We start from the raw sequence: 21211 nt of genomic DNA on the forward strand, positions 1-21211 counted from the left end.
AAAAATTTCAAGCATCTCATCTCTTGGATAAAGTGAGAGGTATAGTGGTAGTGTAGTTAGGTCTCTGTGTGATTAGAGTGGCTTTGTGAGTAGAGTTGTTTAGGATGGCTAAGAGAAGAACTAAGAAGAGAACACATGTCGTTCAGAGCAAGGATGAGCTGAAGGGCATCCCCAAATCTATGGTCATTAGAGTAGGTCAAACGTCATTGTCGAATCATTCTTTAAACCAATTGATTAAGGATTTTAGACAAATTATGCAGCCACACACAGCCGTCAGATTGAAAGAAAGAAAGTCTAACAAGTTGAAGGATTTCATAGTCATGTGTGGTCCGCTAGACGTCTCGCATCTGTTCATTTTCACCCAATCTGAAAAAACAGGTAACGTTTCATTGAAGATTGCAAGAACTCCAAATGGTCCAACTGTGACTTTCAATGTCGTTGATTATTCCCTGTCAAAGGACATCAAACGGTTTTTAAGAAGACCAAAGACTCTAGCAAAGGAAGACGTATTGGATCCACCTCTATTGGTATTAAACGGATTCAATACTAACTCCGATGATGATGAATCAAACAATGTCGAAAAAGTCGTACTATCAATGTTCCAAAATATATTTCCACCTTTAAATCCAAGTCAGACTCAATTATCTTCCATAAGAAGAGTCTTCATGATTAATAAAGACCCAAAGACAAATGAAATTTCCATGCGTCACTATTTCATAAATATAAAAGATGTCGAAATCTCCAAAAATTTAAAACGTTTGTACAAGGCAAAGGACCATTTAAATAAATCAGTGCCAAATCTCAGTACCAAACAAGATATCTCCTCTTTGATTCTAGATCATGATCTTGGTGCTTACACTTCGGAATCTGAAGTCGAAGATGATTCAATCGTCAAAGTCATGGATAATGACAATAATACTACAAGGGTAAACAACCAAAGGAAACCACAGGAACCTATTGGTGAGGACGACGGTGAAGAAGAGGAAGAAGAAGAGGATCAAGATTCAATGCCAGTGGCAAAGCCAGTAGCAAATCCAAAGAAAAAGGCAATAAGATTGACTGAAGTAGGACCAAGATTGAATTTAAAATTAATAAAAATCGAAGATGGTATCTGCTCTGGTAAGGTCTTACATCATGAATTTGTCAAGAAAACAGATGCTGAAATTAAAGCATTAGAGAAAAGGCACAGAGAGAAACAGAGATTAAAGGAACAAAGAAGGAAAGAACAAGAAGAAAATATTGCTAGAAAGAAAGCAACTAAAGACGCCAAGAAGCAAAGAAAATTGGAAAGAAGAAAGTTGAGAGAAGAACAAGAAAATGAATTATTCGACGGTAAAAAGGAAGATAATGATGAAGTAGCAAAGAATGATGAAAGTAGTGAATCGAGTGATAGTGATAGTGATCATTACAGTGATGTTCCAGAAGACATAGATAGTGACTTATTCTCTGAAGTAGAGGAAGCCATGTAAGCGGGAAGGCAAAAAAGAAAAGACTTCATAAAATCTTATCAAATACAGATTTATACATGTATATTAATATTATTATTATCAACATATCTCATCCTTAAATGAATATGATTCTTCAAGCATCGCCATACTGCGCTTCCAACCTATTGCTAATACTCATTCTACTCAAAAATTTCCTCCAGCACTGTAAGCCCTCCAATTCGTTGCTCTCTTGAACCAAGGGTCGGATTCTATCCAGGTCATTTTCCTTCACGAGAATTTTATTTATCAGAGGAATTGCAAATCCACGCTTTTGTTTGAAATCGAATCCACTCACAACTTCGACATATTTTATGAATGGCATCAAACTATGTTTACCTTTTATTTTTTTATTGTATTGTTTGATTAGTGCCTTAATCTTTCCATTGGGGTCTAGCTGGAAGAACTCAAATCCTTTCGGTTTCAATGAATCGCAATAAATTTCAACGTGACCATATTTATTCTTGTAATAATTTACATCTTCAATTTGCTTCCTTGAACCGGTTTCAGGATCGACAATTGTGTTAGGTAGTCTCAAACTCGGTAGAGTCTGATCAAATGAGTATAATCCTTTGATTTCATATTTTCTGTTATTAACGTGTTTCTTCATTCTTCTTGGTCTCATCGCAGCCTTCAATCTTCTTCCCAATATTAGCCAATGCTGCTCACTTTTTAGATTAATGACTTGGTCCTTCCAATAAAGAGGGACTTTATTTCTGAACAGCAATGGTGGTCTTGAGCCGGAGAAATTGATTTGTTGATGTGCATTCAATTGTTCCATTGTGACAAAGTTTTCGGATTGTCTCAGTTCTTTCAACGTAGTAGGAACACTATAGTGCTTGAAAGCTATTGATTTCATAATGGTCCTCCCTTTAACGTCCTCTACTTTATTGAGGGCTTTCAGGTACTTTTCAAACCACAGATATGATAAGTAACTCCTAGATCTTCTATATACTGAATCTGGGGGGAAATCAAAGTATCTATAACATAAGTTACCAAGATATCGTGGTGAAACGTCCGTGATTACTTCAGTGTCCATATCGATACTCACGACATATGTGAAATCTTGATTGATATTCAACTTAAAATCATCCAATGGCTGGAAAAATGAAACTCTCTCATCAATTTGCACTTTTGAGACCATTTGGTCTTTTTCTAGATGTACGATAGGGTCTATTATAATCATCTTCTCATCTGCACCAGCCATAGTTAGTTCAATCCAAAAATAAGGTTCTAATAGATCTGAATCAAATTTATTCGGTACTTGACCTTCACCATTTTCCATTTGGCTTGCTATGTGTTTCAAGTTTATAGGACTCTTGTAATTTATTAGTGGTAATGCAAAGCACAATGATAGTTTTTGGTAAGTCGGTAACGTATTTTTCAGTATTATGAGGAAAAAGATGACTAAGATGTCTCTGTTGGCCATCTTTTTCTTGGCCATACTTCTAATAGTTTCAATTGGGTCCTCTTTATCCAGAATAGGACGTGATCCATAATATTTTTCTTGACCATTCATTATGTCAAGAAACTTCTTCGTGTATCCCGACGATGAGCTATTGAATTTCAGTAAATAAGCCAATCTAATGAAATTTTGTCGAAATCCATTGCTATTTATTTTGTAATTAGATCTGAACCAGAATATGAGGCCCAGCAATAATGTTCTTAACTTCCCAATTTCTCCTGTAGTGGAAAATATATCTTTTTTAAACTTTTTCACTATAAGTTTTGGAACAGATTTAAACAGTCGTCTGTTCAACCTCTGGTCTTTACACCAGTCGACTCTATTTTGAAGTGTCCTCAGTAAAATTGGGATCATGACTAAATGCAGTCCAAATTGTATTTTCCTAATTTCAAGTATTTTCTGTCGCAGTATAGAATTTCTTCTTCGAGCTTCTAGCCTCTTTTTTCTAGATTGATCTCTTTTGTCTATCGTTATTGTGAGATCCTGTTCTTCATTAGACCTCTCTAAAGGGATATCTTCCCATTCTATATCATCCAGAATTTCTTCATTGTCTTCTCCATTCTCCTGGTATTCCTTCAAAAAATCCTGTTCATTATCATATTCCGTCTCTGAAGAGCCAGCTGCAAAGTACTCGTCTATATCAGCGTCAATTTGGCTATCAATTTCAGTAATATTCCCTCTTTTAAAGTATCGTTCATCTTCCTCGTCAGTAAACAGTCTTTTCACTGGTGGCATTGTTCTTGCTAATTACGATATTTACGACAACAAACTACAAGGCATTTCAAAGGCAACGTGGTCGTAGGGGAAGCTGAATACTGTGCCTTTGCCATTTAATAAGGTTCAGCTCATCGGATTTTTGGTTGAATAATTCAATATTGAAGGAAAAAAAATAGTAAAGAGCATTGGTAACTACATATGTCGCTTCCATATATTGAATATTATCTACATATATATGTAATGTGTATGTGTAGATGGTTCACATCAGTCATGATAGTGCTTCTCTTGGTGTGTATCCAGGGATTTGTTCGTTTTATTCCAGTGTGTCCATTTATCCTTCAATTTGAGGTCTACATCTACAACGTTGATCTTTAGATCAGTAGTTAAAACGTCCCATTCGATGAAACAAGTGACGTCTCTCAATGTCATAAGCAATTGTAAGTCTTCCGTGACGGCGGCAATGCAATCAATTTCGTATCTTAGCTCCTTTCTGGACAAAGATTTCTGAATATCATGAAGCCTTCTCAAGATATTTGAATCGTTTCTTAAGTACTCTAGCATTACATCAACAAAATTCCGTGGTAAAGAGCTTGTAACATCCATTAGAATATCATATAAATGAGTAGGATCGTTGAGTAATCTGCTATAACAGTATTTTATTTCTCTACCCTTGAAATCATTATGTGTACAATTTCTGCAATAGTGATACGGATTATGTAACCATTTCGGTTTAATTTCCAGAAGGATATTCGTCCTAGTATCGTTCGAATAAATCTTAGTCAAGTGGTCTGATTTCAGAATCATAGTAAATCTCGAAGAAGGCCTTAGATTTGGAATCTTCAACACTTCCACTCTAGACGTCATATCAGCTTCTGTGTCGTTTACATACTGAGAATATACTGGATAGATATTCCCTAGTGGTATAGAACATTGCTCCATGGGGCAGACATAATCTCCTAGTAATGGCAGGACTTTTTCTCGTATAAACTTGTAATTCTCATTTACATATCTATTATTTAACTTCACTGACTCGGGAAATTTGACACAACATCTATATAAATAAACCGGATCATCATAATCTAACAGTATGTTTGCTCCACCTTTCCCTACGATATGCATGGGCTAGTCAAGTCTTCTCATTTAGTTCATCAGCTTCCACTAATTCATCAATAAAAACGTATTTCATAAGACTATATAAGTTTATATCTGTCAGATACTCCGTCGTTTTCTGTGTCTTATGTAACCCGGTTCGTGTTCCTGGTACAGAAAAGCCCGCAGATGAAAAATTTTCATGGGTAGGCAATTTTTTTGCTTAAATAATCGAGTGATCTTACTAGTAGCACGAGCAGTATATATAAGATAAGCTCATCGTTGCTAGTTGTTACTCGAGGATTCTAAGAATTGCTAGAGAGGATAATAGAAAAAGAAGCAATGTCTAACGTTAATGAAAAATTACCTGATATTTTACAGGACGCTGTCTTAAAGGCATCCGTTCCAGTGCCAGATGACTTCGTCAAGGTCGAAGGTATCGATTATTCTAAGCCAGAAGCTGTGGACATGAGAGCCAGCGACTTGGTTAACTCCATGAAAACCATGGGTTTCCAAGCTTCCTCTTTGGGTCAAGCCTGTGACATCATTGACAATATGAGACAATGGAGAGGTAAGCATATCGATGAATTGGAAGAGCACAAGAAAAAGGGTTCTTTTGACGATGAAGGTTACCAGAAGACTACCATTTTCATGGGTTACACTTCCAATTTGATCAGTTCTGGTTTAAGAGAAACTTTGAGATACTTGGTACAACACAAAATGGTTGATGCTTTAGTTGCCACTGCTGGTGGTATCGAAGAAGATATCATAAAATGTCTAGCCCCAACTTACTTAGGTGAATTTAGTTTGAAAGGTAGTACATTACGTGATGAAGGTATGAACAGAATCGGTAATTTACTTGTTCCAAATGACAATTACTGTAAATTCGAGGAATGGATTGTCCCACTTCTTGACAAAATGTTGGATGAACAAGATGAATACGTTAAAGAAAAGGGAAATGCTTGCTTAGAAGCCAATCAAGACGTCGATTCTCCAATTTGGACCCCATCCAAATTGATTGATAGATTAGGTAAGGAAATTAACGATGAAAGTTCTGTCATCTACTGGGCCCATAAGAATAAGATCCCAGTTTTCTGTCCAGCTATCACTGATGGTTCCATCGGTGACATGTTATTCTTCCACACTTTCAAAGCTTCTCCAAGGCAAATTAGGCTTGACATTGTCGCCGATATCCGGAAGATCAATTCCATGTCCATGGAAGCCTCTAAGGCCGGTATGTTAATCTTAGGTGGTGGTTTGATTAAGCATCATATTGCTAATGCTTGCTTAATGAGAAATGGTGCCGATTACGCTGTCTACATTAACACTGGTCAAGAATTCGATGGTTCTGATGCCGGTGCCAGACCAGATGAAGCAGTCTCCTGGGGTAAGATTAAGGCTGAAGCTAAATCCGTTAAGGTTTATGCCGATGTCACTATTGTTTTCCCATTGATTGTTGCCGCAACTTTTGCTAACGGTAAGCCGGTCGAGAAGAAACAAGAATAGATCTTTTCTTGATATCCTCCCTCTAATGACACCATACATATTGATATTTAAGTACTTTAATTACGCCCTTATGTATTATATTAATTTGAATGATTTTCTAGAATAAAGTATGCGTACATGCAAGAGTCAGTTAATCAAAAGTATCATTAGCTATTAGTACTAATTGAAGTAGAATTGATATATTCGCTCTTTCGGAGTAAAAAAAACAAACCGATGCTGATTTTAATAGGAAACCAAGTCATCGTAAACTTCTTGAGTCCAAGCCGTCATTTAACGCCATGATCAGATCTCAATATGGTATCAGAACTGGAATGTGCGGATCCGTAGTAATTAAAGGATTCGTTGGTCGAGCGGAATATGTATCTCAATTAACTCAGTTATCACAAATAGGGCACAATACACAAGTGAGATATATAGCACGAGGCTCCACATGCAGCAAGTCTCCATTTCTATTGCATCCCAATGTCAAAGTTCGTAAACCTAAGACAAAAGAAGAACTAGCAGAGGAGAGGTTCAACGAATTGCTCCATTCCAAAAATAGGTTTATAAGATGGGGCGCATTCCTTAGAACTGAGTCATTCAACAAGAATCTGACCAAGTTTCTATTCGTCCTTTATGGTATATTTCTGGTATATGGGTATTATTACATGAAACGGCTCTATGTTAAGGATCATGAACTAAGAGATTTGCTGATAAAACAGGAGCAAAATGGTACGAATGAATACGAAAACTTAAGAATTAAACAATTACAGAATAAATTAAGAACTAGAGATAGTATAAAGTTGGCTAGGTATGAAAAACTGATTGAGGAGGACGCTATAAAAGATTTTGATGGTATTGAGCTTGAAAATGTTGATCAAAATAAAGAAAATACAAATATCCTACCAGCTAGGGACACAACGCCATTTTATGAGATAAAAGCAGCAGAATATGATAAGGGAATTAATTTTGAAGAGAAAATGATTGGTATGGGAAGAAGGCGTAAATGGTTGATGAAACATTGTAAAGGCGATGTCCTAGAAGTAGCGTGTGGTACTGGAAGAAATATCAAATATGTAGACATTGACAAGATCAATTCCATAACCTTTTTGGATTCTTCTAAACAAATGATGGAAATAGCACATAAGAGATTTAGGGATCGTTTCCCTACCTTCAAAAAAGCTGCATTTGTCGTTGGACGAGCAGAAAACCTTCTCGAATTGGCTCAGGATAACTCGAAGTTTGAGGCTGGTGATGTGCCAGATACTAAAGTTAAGTACGATACAATAATTGAAGCCTTTGGATTGTGTTCTCACGAGGATCCTTTGAGAGCACTAAATAACTTCACGAAGCTCTTGAAGCCTGATGGTAGAATAATCTTGCTGGAGCATGGAAGGGGTGATAAGAAGTTCATCAATAAGATTTTGGATAAAAGAGCTGCAAAACGTTTAGAAACCTGGGGGTGTCGCTGGAATTTGGATATAGGGGAACTACTGGATGATTCAGGCCTGGATGTTGTCAAAGAAGAACGTAGCCACATGGGCACGACCTGGTGTATTGTGGCCAAGAGAAAATGTGACGTTAAAAGGCAAGATGAAATTGGATTTTTTGAGAAATACATAAAATCAAGTGTTGACAGAAAGATTCAATCCATCACCGATAACAATAATTCAAATTAATCTTATGTTCTGTAAATGTGATTATGTACTAATGGCTTGTAAATAGAACCAAGTAACAAAAGAGGAGTAGTGATCTTATCAAGTTCACTCATGTTTATTTTGTGAGTTAATGTCTTTCTCGCCCATCGCTGATATTGGACAGTAACCTTTCGACATCGAAAAAGTTAAACATAAAAAAATTTCAGTAGAAAAACTTCATTATCATATAAAGAGTACAGAGTGAGATATCTTTGGTTGTAATTCAAGCACTTTTATGCAAAACAGTTTCATCAAACTGATAAAACAGAGGGTGAAAATGTCGACTTTTAAATATGAACCACCGGTCAATCGTGAAATGAGAACTTTAGAGAAATCATTCTTCATTCAAAAGATTCCATTATGTGTTGTGAGGTTTCCAGATCCAAAGAATATAAGCGTGTTCTCTAAACAATTTAAGCAGTACATTCTTAGAGTCCCTCGTATTCCTCATGTTATAAAGCTACGTCAGTTACAAGACGTTGATCCTTCATCCGAGTCTAAAACACTGGCATGCGATAATGGCATCGTTGAGAAAGGTGTTCTTTTAACAGATTCTTTAAATCATGTTGATGAAATAAACGAAAGATTGTCCCCAGAGGCCTTAATATTTTTGAAGGAGACAAACGCAGATGTTTTACCTTATGAATATGTCTTAGACTACGATTTCTGGAAAGCAGAGGAAATATTGAGAGCAGTGCTACCTAAGGAGTATTTAGACGAAATTCCAACTGGTTTTACCATTACTGGTCACATAGCGCATTTAAATCTCAGAAATGAGTTCAAACCCTACGATTCACTGATTGGTCAGGTAATTTTGGATAAAAATAATAAGATCGAAACGGTGGTTGATAAAGTGAGTTCAATTGCTACAAAATTTAGAACTTTTCCAATGAAAATAATTGCTGGTAAAAACGATTTGATTGTAGAACAGAAAGAGTCTAACTGTACTTTCAAGTTTGATTTCAGTAAAGTTTATTGGAACTCTAGATTACATACAGAACATGATAGATTAGTGACCAAATATTTCAAAACTGGTGAAGTGGTGTGTGATGTCTTCGCAGGTGTCGGCCCATTTGCAGTTCCTGCTGGTAAGAAAGAAGTCATTGTCCTCGCTAACGATTTAAATCCAGAAAGCTTTAAGTATTTACAAGAAAACATCGATAACAATAAAGTTGGAGAGTTAGTCAAGCCTTTCAATTTAGATGGCGGTCAATTTATAAGGAAATCCGTTGATCTATTAAAAGAATTGATTGAATCTCACGAGAATGGCCAAATCAAACTGGCTATTAAGAAGCAAAGAAAGAGACACAAGAAGAACAATGATTCAGAGATTAAAACTGCAGTTGCGCCGCAACCACAGTTTAAGATAATACCGATTCCAAGGGAAATAAGTCATTTTGTAATGAACTTACCGGATAGCGCGATTGAGTTTCTAGGGAATTTTGTTGGACTATATTCTCAGGAGCCACAGGAAAGAGACGACAGGAAAATGCCATGGATTCATGTACACTGTTTTGAAAAATATGGTAACGACGAAGAACCAAGCAATGAGGAACTACACTCTAGAGTGCACAGGAGGATATTGGAGTCAATGCAAACAACAGAAGACATACTGCCTCTGAAAAACCTATTATTCCATTTGGTGCGTAAAGTGTCTCCAACAAAGCCCATGTACTGTATCAGTTTCCAATTGCCAAAGAAATTAGCATACTCCGAGAGAGTTTGAGACCAAGAGGACAGTAACGGGCCGGTAAGCGCCCTCCTAAGAGGGGAACTTCAGTAAGTGCCCGCTCTCTCCTTTGTATATTATCAAAAATCCATATGATTCATATATCAAAGCATATACTATAAAACGTATTAACTCTGAACAGAGCCCTTCCATATGTTCCAAGCGGTACGTGAGTCAGGTGTAGACCTAACTGGCGTTACTCATACTCTTATCCCAAATCGCTGAACCACATCATCATCCTCTGAACCCCTCTCTCACCTTTCCCCGGAACAGCTTGTCCAAGGCCATCTTCATTATGACTAATGTTTTACCGTACGGGCTTCGCGCGATCGAGATATCGTCATTTCTTTTTCGAACTTCGCCAAGATATTTTTATGATTCATAACTCTCGAGGTTCCAAAAAAGAAAAAACGATATATTTAAGAACGGGATTTAAACATTTCTATTAAGCTTATTCTTATTCTTCTTCTTCTTTTTTTATCTCATATCACCAAGGGGAGGTATACTGTTAGATTAACCATCTATCATCTATTTCTCTTTTTGAAACATCACAAAGCATCCATCTTTTTTCTTTTATCTGTGTAAGCAGAGGTTTAAAAGAAGCAAACCCAGCGATTATCCATTCCCACTTTTATCTTTATCCCTTTGTTTTTTCCCCATATTATCCATTTTTATTGTTTGTAACTTTTTAGAAAGGAAGAAGAATTTTGTTACTATTATATTGCTAGCTTAAAATGTTTTCTGTCGTTATTATTGGCTTTCATTAATTTGAAAGCATATCAATACTAAAGGAAACTGTATCATATTGGATCGAAAAAGGAATTATTTTCTTTCAATATCATTTATAATAGCATAAGAGAGGGAATTTTATTACTATTTTATTTTTTTTCAAATTAAAACATGCATCAATTTACTCCATGCTCTAAAGAGCTCGCTTCTGTTCATAATGACAACATCTCTGTCAATCAGGACTTACAATCGCATTTTGCCTATCAAACACCACCATACGAGCTTAACAAGACGCGGTTATGTAATATCGATTCAAAGAAACGGCGGTGTGATAGCAAAAACTCATCTGCTGCATTAATGGATAATATTACATTTTTGTTATATGATTTGACATCAAGATTCGAGAAATCAAAAATTAATAATTCTATTGACAAGATTAGAACATTCATTACCGAAGTTTTAAAGAGATCGAAATCAAACAAACATGTGGCCGTATTGGCCTCATTCTACTTCCAAAAATTACATGGTTTAAACTCCAAGGATATCCCTGAATTTGCTAAATGCCCAAAGAGAATTTTCTTAGTTTGTTTGATTTTGGCTCATAAATTTTCTAATGATGTTACTTTCTCGAACAAATCTTGGTCATTAATCAGTGGCCTAAAGTCTAAGGACTTATCGGTTATGGAAAGATTCTGTTTAAATCAACTGAATTACGACTTATTCATTAAACCTACTGTCTTAACTGATTGGGAAAATGAATTAACTAAGAGATCTATGAAAGCAGTTAATTCAAAGAGATCATACGATGAATTCTCCGACAATTTATCAAAGTTGCCAAATAAGAAGGTATGTCTTATTCAAACCTGAAGAGTTAAGACGTATATAAATTCTTCATAAAGCATTAAATACTATTACTAGTACTTTTTTTTCTATGATCAAGTTCACTCGGAAATATATACGCTTTTCACAAAGTAATTTACGGTTGGCAAAGATATTCACGGATTGATATACCATCATAGGTCAGAGCTCATTGCTTGGCCAGGTTCTGTCGTATCTGCGGCTTGTGAACGTTGGTCAAGATGAGTTGGAGGCTTTACCTTGAAAATTTATTAGAGATACGAGTGCCATCCTACGACACTGAGAAGGTTCAAAGAAAAGGCGCCTATATAATTGTATATGTCATATGCCACAGTATCACTTTCACAAATTACAATTGCCTGTCATTTCTAGCGCCTGGCTCCCATTTATATCTGGAAGTTAAAAAAATAAATGCGAATTCTGTGGATCGAACACAGGACCTCCAGATAACAGTTGACCGAAGTTAACAATCTTCAGTCTGGCGCTCTCCCAACTGAGCTAAATCCGCTACTTGTTGTTTCTTTTTATTTTCGATATCAGTAAGGATAACCCATAAATACTTCTTTATAATCTTCTTCCAAGCAATATGGGTTACAGAGGAGACCTCAACAAAAATTTCGTACTATTTTGTGAGTATCCTAAGAAAGTGACTATGAATTAGTGAATATTGGAGATGCGGAGTTGCTGGAATTGGCAATCAAAGGACACTACAGTGTTTTTCCAAGTCAAATGACGATTTTAAGGATGTTGACGCAAAAGAAGTTCAGAGCTTGTCTCATATGATAAAGTGCTGCCATTATTGTTCTTAGTTTTGTAAGTCAATCTGCTGGGTACAGTAAGTCTCATCAAGCAGCTGGTAATGACATTGTACTGGCATTTCTGTATTTTGATACTTAGAATGACAAGTTTTCAAGCATGATTGAGCTACATAATAATGTGGAGTGTGCTAACTAAAGTATTAATCAGTAGCAAACATTAGACAAGGCGATGCATGAGAATTTACAACGTGGTACTTATTACAAATCAGCATGTGTTAGAAAAAATATAAACACTCACCTGAACTGAAAGTTTGATCAAGAATTGTTTCACAGTCCAGTAATTTATGTTATAGTTTATTTTACATACAACCAGCGCATTATTTGGTATAAATATTAACTAATAATAATAATTAATTTACTTAGTGACTGACTTACAGCAATATGAACAATAACAGCAGGATAGTAGTAAGTGAAAAAAGCTCTAATGTTCCTTTACGTCTCTCACAATATTGGCTTTCACGATATACAAGAACCCTTTTCTCATACTCATGAACAACTCAACGACAATGTCCTCCAATCCTCAAAATGACATACCTACTTTCGATTTTGAAACCTCACACAACTCCATATAGGACGCACCAATAACTTCACAGTCGGTCCATTACTTCAAACCCGAAGCTGACTGCGCTATGGAACACGAACAAACTGCTGAACAACACCTAGACGATATCCTGCATAGTTCCTATAGAGATAGTACTGATATTACCGTTGCTAAAATCACTTTAGACTATCAAGCTAGCCCGGTTGACACATCTTCGTCACCGATTATCCCTTTGGATGATATCGAAAAGATAGCAGGTATGAGAAACAATCCATTTTCTAACTATCGATCTATACTAATATCAGGAAACGAAAATTTGGAGATGCAACAGAGTAAAAATCTGGTGACGATACCAGCCCCAGAGGAACTAAAAGACGAGTTCAGTATGTGCAGGCCATTAAAATAAAATTCCCTTCTCGGATTAATAAAGATTCGTTGAATTACTACTATGCAATAACTATAGATGCATCAAATACTGAGTAGAACGAATACAAAAAAGCATGCACGAAGAAGATAGCACAACTGCAAAAAATGGTAGGTTGGGACAAACATAAACTATACTAGGTATCCGACCCTAAGAAAGAGAGATTAATAAACTCAATGCTTATATTCACTATGAAAAGGGATGATGCACGTAAATGTGGGTCGGCAGCAAGACCCGGCAGCAAAAGTTTGGCACCTACGATGAAAACGCAACTGCCAACACAGTTCACCATTATGCCTTAATGGCATGCCTTTCACAAGCACTCGACAATAATCAATATATCACACAATTGGATATTTCGTCAGCATATTTATACGCAGACTTACAAGAAGAACTATACATTAGGACTCCACCACATATGGGATTAAAAGGAAAAGCATACCGATTGAATAAATCTCTATATGGTCTAAAACAGAGTGGAGCCAACTGGTATTCTACTATTAAAACCTATTTGCAACAAGATTGCAAATTACTAGAAATACCAGGATGGTCCTGCGTACTCAAAAACGACGAAATAATTGTGTGCTTATTTGTCGACGACATGGTTGTTATGCCATCTGACTTAGCATATAATATGAATTTAGTAAAGAAACTAAGAAAAAAATTCGATACCAAAGTTGTCAAGTCAGGTAGATTAGACCAAGATGGGGTAGCACAATATGACATACTAGGGCTAGATATCGAATACAGATATGGAAAAGATATGAAAATGGGAATGGAAAAGATCTTGGAAGCTAAACTGAAGACATTAGATGTACCATTAAATAAGTCAGGAAAGAAGCTTAAAGTACCCTCACCTCCAAACACTTATATCACTAAGGAAGATTATGTAACCACAGAAGAAAACTACAAAAAGAATGTAAAATGGTTACAGGGCATAGTTGGATTGGCATCGTATGTCTGTTACAAATACAGATTTGATATCATGTGTTATGCCAATGTTTTGGCACAACATACACCTTTTTCCAGTAAAGACGTGAAACAACTAGCTGAACGAATGGTTCAATATCTGTGGGACACAAAGGAGAAAAAAATTGGTTTGGCGGAAGAATAGTTATAGCGAACATGAACTGTTGGGAATAACTGACGCTTCATTTGCTAACCAAGAAGTAAAATCTCAGATAGGTTATTTTATAATGCTAAATGGAAAAGTAGTTGGCGGACTTTCCAGTTAAGGAAAAATTGACATGCACGTCAACTACTGAAGCCGAAATATGTGCTGTTAGCTGTGTGGTTCCAATTTTAACAAAACTGCAATTATTATTAAACAAAATTAAGGATAAACTGCTGGCAATTGGAATAAGCACGGACAGCAAAACTACAATCAATATTCTTAAATATGAGGAAGATAAGAAATTTAGACATAGGTTCTTTGGCACTGAATCATTGAGACTTAGAGAGGAGGTGAAACCGTTTTATTGAAAATGGAACGGATCAACACTAAGATCAATATTGCTGATTGCTTGACAAGTTGTCTGTAAGACAACTTTTTAACTTAACCAACCCATGGATAACTTAGTATACACTAACTATGCGTGGAGTGCTGGAAATGGCATTATATTAACGTCTCAATGAATTTGTAGCAGGCATGAGAGGACAAACCAATTTTGCGTTGTAACCGTTTTAACATTCTTTTTGTAGCCTTTTGTGGCTACATAATCTTCCTTAGTGATATAAGTGTTTGGAGGTGAGGGTACTTTAAGCTTCTTTCCTGACTTATTTAATGGTACATCTAATGTCTTCAGTTTAGCTTCCAAGATCTTTTCCATTCCCATTTTCATATCTTTTCCATATCTGTATTCGATATCTAGCCCTAGTATGTCATATTGTGCTACCCCATCTTGGTCTAATCTACCTGACTTGACAACTTTGGTATCGAATTTTTTTCTTAGTTTCTTTACTAAATTCATATTATATGCTAAGTCAGATGGCATAACAACCATGTCGTCGACAAATAAGCACACAATTATTTCGTCGTTTTTGAGTACGCAGGACCATCCTGGTATTTCTAGTAATTTGCAATCTTGTTGCAAATAGGTTTTAATAGTAGAATACCAGTTGGCTCCACTCTGTTTTAGACCATATAGAGATTTGTTCAACCGGAATGCTTTTCCCTTCAAACCCATACGTGGTAAAGTCATTAAGTGAATTTAACCACATTAGTACATCTCCTGAATCTCGAAGTTTTTGGCCATTAATTATGCAGGCTATTTAATCATGGCCAAAGATTAGTATGCATGGGGCTTACGTGTTCACGTAGCACCCAGTATCGAATCTGTAGTTGCAACAGCTTGTGATGTTAAACTCTAGCTCCGAGGCTCTGCTTGAAGTGGGCAGTGAACCTGAAAATAGCCACAGCTAGCACTAGACCCCGGCTTTCGGAAGCTGCCATTTTTAATCAAAAGATCTGTAGAAGTAATATGAAGGAAATTAGAGTGAACTTTCTTCAAGTTTAGATTTACGTATCACTAATTTCAACCTCTTGTGCGGTGTCTGTATCTGCGCAATCACGTGATATAAACGGCAATAAACTGAGGTGTGGAAAGCAACTGAGAAGACCACTATCAGCTGGAATTTCTCATTCCTTACATCATGGAAGTTCAGCGTCTTGGTTGCAATGATTACCAGGGAGGAGGATGCACTTTGTAGGTTCTTCACTCTTTTGTATCTGAGTACTGAGCGGTGAATCATTCTGAACCGGTAATACGAGTGCTTTTTATTTTAGTTGCGTGCAATAAACCATAGATCTGATGGTAGTATTCTCGTCTTCACAATAACTTGATAGTTAATCATTGAGTTATTTCTTTTGTTATGGTCACTACCTAAAACCGGTGTAACAAAGGCAGCCCAACAGGCTACATAAAAGTACGTTTTGAACCACATGTCATAACAGGACTTGACAGCGCTGCTGCTGGAAAAGAATAGAAAACGTACGACCAAGAGAGTATCATGTCCTAGATTTTATTGAATTAGTGTTCGTTCTCCTTGATTTTGAACTGTATAAAAGATGTAAGAATAAATTGTCTTTATTCTCGATTTCCGTGTTGGACTGTAATCACCTACTACACGGCCCATAGGCATATAATCGTGTGATTCACAGTTCCAGGAACTACAGACCTTCTCAGACCTCCTAGACGCGACTTACTTGGATGCATTAATATGCGTCACTTAGTCTTAGGATGTCTTGACAAGTCTGGACATGACATGAAGGAAGATCAGAGGATGATCCCTTTATATTATTTTCGTTAATAGGATTCATTTTTGTTTAAGGTCAGTCAAATTGGTGAAGTAATTCTTATTAATCAGTGGTTATACCAAATAATGCACTGGTTATATATAAAATATAATCATAATATAAAATAATATAAAGTGATACAAACTTTGATCAAACTTCAGTGTTCACCTGAGTATTTATACCTTTTCCAACACATTTTAATTCATCCCAATTGTCATGTTCTAGATTTATGAGTCAATACGTTGTCATAATTATCGTACCATAATTATCGCATGATAATATGTATTCGTGTTTATCACGCCATATATGGTTCGTGTCAATACATTGCCGTGTTTATCACACCATAATTATTGTTCATATCTTCTCTAACATTCTAAATTTGTCGTTCTAACTATCAAAACATTGAAATGTCAGTATATTGCCATTTCCAGCACTAAATTTATCGGTAGTTAACATTACATAATAATATGGTAATGGATAAATCGATGAATTAATCGGTAGTAAATATTAGAGAATATTACAAATATGAATATAGAACATGGAAAAACGTTACAAAGCAAAATATGTTGGAAAACGTATAAATACTCAGGTGAACACTGAAGCTTGATCAAAGTTTGTCACAATGTATATTATTTATTGCCTATTTTATTGTATAGAAAACCAGTGCATTATTTGGTAAAAACACTGATTAATAACAATTATTTTAATTATTTGACTGACATCCACAACATGAACAATATTAACGATAATAATATACAAGAGACATCCTCTAATCTTCCTTTACGTCAAATGCCATTTGCAGCAGGACGGATGTCGAGTGCTGGGAAATGTACCCAGGCAATAGAATTAGATTTCCAACATTCGATTGATGTTGTAACATAGACTGGGAAACTACAACATTAAGCTCTAAATTCGTGTGACTGTTTTCCCAGAATCAAAACCTAGACACCCGCTGTCCAATCTATTAAATTAAATATTTCACATTATTGAATTTGGTTGAATATTAGTGAAAACTTTTCATAGACGCAACTTTTGTCATCTTGAAGAATTCCACACTATAAAAAGGAATTCTTCGTCATATTTGTTCTTAATCTTTTATCTTACTTTATAATTTCATATATTAGAAAGAGACAAGCCATTTGATACGCTTTTAGCTATAGTTATACGATCAGATCGATTTCCACGCTCTCTGTCCCTGAATTAGAATATACACCAGCCGTGTCATATTCCCCTGTGTTATCTGTCTTGTTACCATATTGAACTTACAATAATTGAACAAGAAAATATGGTTTCGTGGTCTAGTTGGTTATGGCATCTGCTTAACACGCAGAACGTCCCCAGTTCGATCCTGGGCGAAATCATTATTTCTTTTTAACTTTTTTGATTCCTATAAAAAAACCACTTATGACAGGCTGACGCCACATTTCTTGGGTATTCGTAGTTGTGTCATGCCTTTAGCTCGACAATATCAGATATATCGCCCCTCTTGCCTCTTCACTTTCTCGAAATGATTGAACTCCTACTCTTTTTGCCCAATTCTGAGTTTATTTTCACGTATATACGGATTACGTAAAAAACGCTTGAAATGAAAATTCAACGATATAATCGAAGTTTTCATTCAATATCTTCAAGTAACAAATCAATATGAAGCCAGGTGAAACATTTTTTGGCAACTCAAACATTGTGAATAGAGTATCATTTTTGAGGAATGATGAGGATTTTATTCGCTCGACTTTAACTCATGATTCGACCACTATCATCATCTTCTCCAAAGGTGAAGCTTTTTTAACGAGCGATGCAAGTTCTCTCTCAACTCTAACTTTGGGAACTTGCAGCCCCCTAAAAGAAATTTTTGCTCACCATGCTACAATTCTTAACAAACCGGAGTCCAGGGCTAAGTTGACAAAATATAATTTAGTATTCCTTGGTTTATTTAATGATTCAAAATTTACATACTCCAAGAAAGATCAAATTTATCAAGGTACCCCATACTATGCCATTGATTTCACTTCTACCGTACCAGATTTTATCGATGCTAGTACTTTAAATCCAATCTCGATGACTGAAATTTTTCAAATTGGCAATGATGAAGCTTCTCTATATTCACACGCAAAAATGTACATTGACTGGCATAATAAGTTCAATTTCTGTCCTAATTGTAGAGCATTCCTGTACCCAGTCGATGGAGGCACAAAATTCAGATGTGGTAATCCAGATAAAGATGTTGTATGTAACGTAAGAGACGCTAGAGTCAATAACGTCTGCTTTCCAAGAACTGACCCAGTGGTCATCGTGATCCTGACCAACGCTACTAGAGATAAGATATGCCTTGTAAGAACAAAAAGAAGAGTGCATAACAAATATATCATGTACTCGAATGTTGCAGGGTTTATGGAGCCATCCGAAACGATAGAAAGTGCATGTACAAGAGAGATTTGGGAGGAGACTGGTATTCGTTGTGATGAAGTCAAAATCATCTTGAGTCAGCCATGGCCCTACCCTGCTAACCTGATGATCGGTTGTATTGGTGTTGTAGACTTCAACAACCAGGATGAGGTCATCAATTTGAATCACGACGACGAACTAATGGATGCTCAATGGTTTGACACAACAGACGTCATAAAAGCCATCGATAATTACACAAGTGGCTTCTTTATGGCCTTCAAGGACGATATATATTTGCCGGGCAATACAGCAGTAGCCTTCCAGCTGTTAAGCTATGTCTGTAATGAATATAAACGTGCTATATAGATGATTTTGCGTTAAGCGATGCTTTGATATATAGAGGAGGACTATCCCAATATGCCATTTTTTTTTTTTTTTTTAATTACTTCCTTCAAAAAAGTGAAAGAGAAAGCCAGTCAAAATATATTGTGAATTCACAAATTTAAGAGAGAGAATAGGAGGGATTTAAAAGGCTTTCTCATTCTTTTAGCGAGTATCCATCCTAGATTTCGTCAAGATAGTATTTTAGCTGCAAAACAAGAAGAAACCATGAACGATATTCACGCTAATATCACGCGTTTGAAGTTTGATCTCAATGAAACGTCATCATCTGCCATACTGGACGACATTTATGAAACATCGAACGATAATGTAATTTACATCACTAATATCAATGACTCTACAATTGAGAAAGCTTTTAACCCAAATACGAAAAGACTATTGGTTGATAATTTAGATTTCAATAGTTTAACTTTCAAAGTTTGTAACAATTGTAAAATACCAATATCAGCAAATGCTATCGACGACCATTTACGTAGCTGTTGTACATCCGCTAAGAATGTTAGTAGTGGCGTTTCAAATGGTGGTAGTAACAGGAAAAACAACTCTAGCAATACGGGAACTCCAAATAGTTCCAATGACACTTCAAGTAACAATTACAACCAAGACAATAGTGATGATGGTTATGACAATGATGATTTCAACATCAACACGAACCATGGAAGTAATGGAAACAATAATAATGGCGACGAAGATGACGATGAAGACGACGATGATGACGATGACGAAGATGACGACGAAGATGACGACGATGCAGAAAACAACTCTAGAAGTAACAGTAAGAGACCACCACCGTTCAATAACGATGAACTTATGAAATTTAAGAAAATGAAAAGTTCTGGTCAAAACAATACGAAAAGTAAACAAAGAAGAGAGAGAAGGGTCAAACAAAGGAATCCAACTGAAAAACATTTAATAGATTTCGATAAGCAGTGTGGGGTAGAATTACCAGAAGGTGGCTACTGTGCAAGATCGTTAACCTGTAAATCTCATCCAATGGGTGCAAAGAGAAGTGTGATGGGTAGATCGAAACCATTTGATGACCTGTTAGCTGAGTACCATAGAGAGCACCAAACTAAAATTGGGGCCGCTGCTGAGAAACGTGCTAAACAGCAACAGCTACAAAAGAAACAGAAACAGATACTGAAAGAACAGAAAGAACAGAAAAAACTACTACAACAGAAACAAAGACAGCTTCAGAAACAGAATAAGTCCAAAACTTTAAAAAATAGTAATTCCAGTTATAACAAAAACTCCAAAAATGCAAATATGAATAATGACTATGCACACCCAAATCTAACCCCGGAAGAAGAAACTACCCAAGTACTTAATGGTGTATCAAGGTCATTTCCTCTGCCATTAGAATCTACCGTATTATCATCTACCAGACGTAGAACGAAGTATTTTAGAATGAGAGAAATGTTTGCTTCTGCCTTTTCCATCAAACCTGGATATTCTTCTCCTGGATATGGTGCTATACATTCACGTGTTGGATGTATTGATATGGATAGAACGACTGACTATAAATTCCGTATTCGAGTTCCACAACCGAATAACACGAGTGGAATGAACATTCCAGCGAATACTAACGTTCAAAGGTTACAGGAAGTACAACAGCAACGACTACTTCAAGCACAATTATTACAGCAGCAGAAATTACAAGCTCAGGCACAAGCTCAACAGCAATTGCGAAACCAAGCCGTTCAGACTACTAATAATTCACCTTCACAAATACAAAAACAACATTCTAATCAGCAACAAACTATCCAACAACAACAAATTAATGGCCTAACACCCCAGGAAATTCAGCAGCAGCAGCAAAAATTACGACAACAACAATTTCAGCAGCAGAAATTTGAAGCAGCCGCATTCCATTTAGCAAACTCAACGAAACCCGTGCAGAATAATAAAACTATTTTAGAAAACAATGTGAATACTCCCAGCCCTGCCATATCCTCTGTAAGTAATAATGGCAGTCCGCAGATGGACGGAAATCTGAACTTGAATATAACAAACCAAGTCAATCCAAATGGCAGTAGAGTTAACTAAAATAAGATTAAAAAATGTTATATATATGTTATCATATATCCTGATAT

At 36.1% G+C, this 21211-nt stretch overlaps 11 protein-coding genes and 2 non-coding genes across 13 annotated transcripts; 9 read left to right on the top strand and 4 right to left on the bottom strand.

Annotated features, from left to right (window-relative positions):
• Nucleotides 1-104: 104 nt before the first annotated feature.
• Nucleotides 105-1469, top strand: KAFR0K02220 (uncharacterized protein; the record flags this gene model as incomplete). The annotated part of the gene is made up of 1 exon (XM_003959662.1): nt 105-1469. The coding sequence occupies one exon, from the start codon at nt 105-107 to the stop codon at nt 1467-1469; it is 1365 nt and encodes a 454-aa protein (XP_003959711.1).
• Nucleotides 1470-1581: 112 nt separating this feature from the next.
• On the bottom strand, nt 1582-3684 carry RAD34 (Rad34p; the record flags this gene model as incomplete). The annotated part of the gene is made up of 1 exon (XM_003959663.1): nt 1582-3684. The coding sequence occupies one exon, from the start codon at nt 3682-3684 to the stop codon at nt 1582-1584; it is 2103 nt and encodes a 700-aa protein (XP_003959712.1).
• Nucleotides 3685-3930: 246 nt separating this feature from the next.
• Nucleotides 3931-4785, bottom strand: IPK1 (inositol pentakisphosphate 2-kinase; the record flags this gene model as incomplete). Its single annotated transcript, XM_003959664.1, has 1 exon — nt 3931-4785. One exon carries the CDS (start codon nt 4783-4785, stop codon nt 3931-3933), a length of 855 nt encoding a protein of 284 aa, XP_003959713.1.
• A 312-nt stretch (nt 4786-5097) lies between these two features.
• On the top strand, nt 5098-6261 carry DYS1 (deoxyhypusine synthase; the record flags this gene model as incomplete). Its single annotated transcript, XM_003959665.1, has 1 exon — nt 5098-6261. One exon carries the CDS (start codon nt 5098-5100, stop codon nt 6259-6261), a length of 1164 nt encoding a protein of 387 aa, XP_003959714.1.
• A 278-nt stretch (nt 6262-6539) lies between these two features.
• OMS1 (putative RNA methyltransferase) lies at nt 6540-7919 on the top strand (the record flags this gene model as incomplete). Its single annotated transcript, XM_003959666.1, has 1 exon — nt 6540-7919. The coding sequence occupies one exon, from the start codon at nt 6540-6542 to the stop codon at nt 7917-7919; it is 1380 nt and encodes a 459-aa protein (XP_003959715.1).
• Nucleotides 7920-8172: 253 nt separating this feature from the next.
• TRM5 (tRNA (guanine) methyltransferase) lies at nt 8173-9663 on the top strand (the record flags this gene model as incomplete). Its single annotated transcript, XM_003959667.1, has 1 exon — nt 8173-9663. The coding sequence occupies one exon, from the start codon at nt 8173-8175 to the stop codon at nt 9661-9663; it is 1491 nt and encodes a 496-aa protein (XP_003959716.1).
• A 903-nt stretch (nt 9664-10566) lies between these two features.
• Nucleotides 10567-11262, top strand: PCL5 (Pcl5p; the record flags this gene model as incomplete). Its single annotated transcript, XM_003959668.1, has 1 exon — nt 10567-11262. One exon carries the CDS (start codon nt 10567-10569, stop codon nt 11260-11262), a length of 696 nt encoding a protein of 231 aa, XP_003959717.1.
• Nucleotides 11263-11665: 403 nt separating this feature from the next.
• KAFR0Ktrna8F lies at nt 11666-11761 on the bottom strand. The gene is made up of 2 exons: nt 11724-11761; nt 11666-11702 (listed from the first exon to the last, which is right to left on the bottom strand). It is a non-coding gene; the product is annotated as a tRNA-Phe (tRNA).
• Nucleotides 11762-13250: 1489 nt separating this feature from the next.
• Nucleotides 13251-14150, top strand: KAFR0K02290 (gag-pol fusion protein; the record flags this gene model as incomplete). The annotated part of the gene is made up of 1 exon (XM_003959669.1): nt 13251-14150. The coding sequence occupies one exon, from the start codon at nt 13251-13253 to the stop codon at nt 14148-14150; it is 900 nt and encodes a 299-aa protein (XP_003959718.1).
• Nucleotides 14151-14664: 514 nt separating this feature from the next.
• KAFR0K02295 (uncharacterized protein) lies at nt 14665-15237 on the bottom strand (the record flags this gene model as incomplete). Its single annotated transcript, XM_003959670.1, has 1 exon — nt 14665-15237. The coding sequence occupies one exon, from the start codon at nt 15235-15237 to the stop codon at nt 14665-14667; it is 573 nt and encodes a 190-aa protein (XP_003959719.1).
• Nucleotides 15238-17618: 2381 nt separating this feature from the next.
• On the top strand, nt 17619-17692 carry KAFR0Ktrna12V. Its single transcript has one exon. It is a non-coding gene; the product is annotated as a tRNA-Val (tRNA).
• A 283-nt stretch (nt 17693-17975) lies between these two features.
• On the top strand, nt 17976-19082 carry NPY1 (NAD(+) diphosphatase; the record flags this gene model as incomplete). Its single annotated transcript, XM_003959671.1, has 1 exon — nt 17976-19082. The coding sequence occupies one exon, from the start codon at nt 17976-17978 to the stop codon at nt 19080-19082; it is 1107 nt and encodes a 368-aa protein (XP_003959720.1).
• A 243-nt stretch (nt 19083-19325) lies between these two features.
• Nucleotides 19326-21164, top strand: SGF73 (deubiquitination module subunit SGF73; the record flags this gene model as incomplete). The annotated part of the gene is made up of 1 exon (XM_003959672.1): nt 19326-21164. The coding sequence occupies one exon, from the start codon at nt 19326-19328 to the stop codon at nt 21162-21164; it is 1839 nt and encodes a 612-aa protein (XP_003959721.1).
• Nucleotides 21165-21211: the final 47 nt, after the last annotated feature.

The sequence above is a fragment of the Kazachstania africana genome, chromosome 11 (genome assembly GCF_000304475.1).
Source record: "Kazachstania africana CBS 2517 chromosome 11, complete genome".
Taxonomy (NCBI): Eukaryota; Fungi; Ascomycota; class Saccharomycetes; order Saccharomycetales; family Saccharomycetaceae; genus Kazachstania; species Kazachstania africana.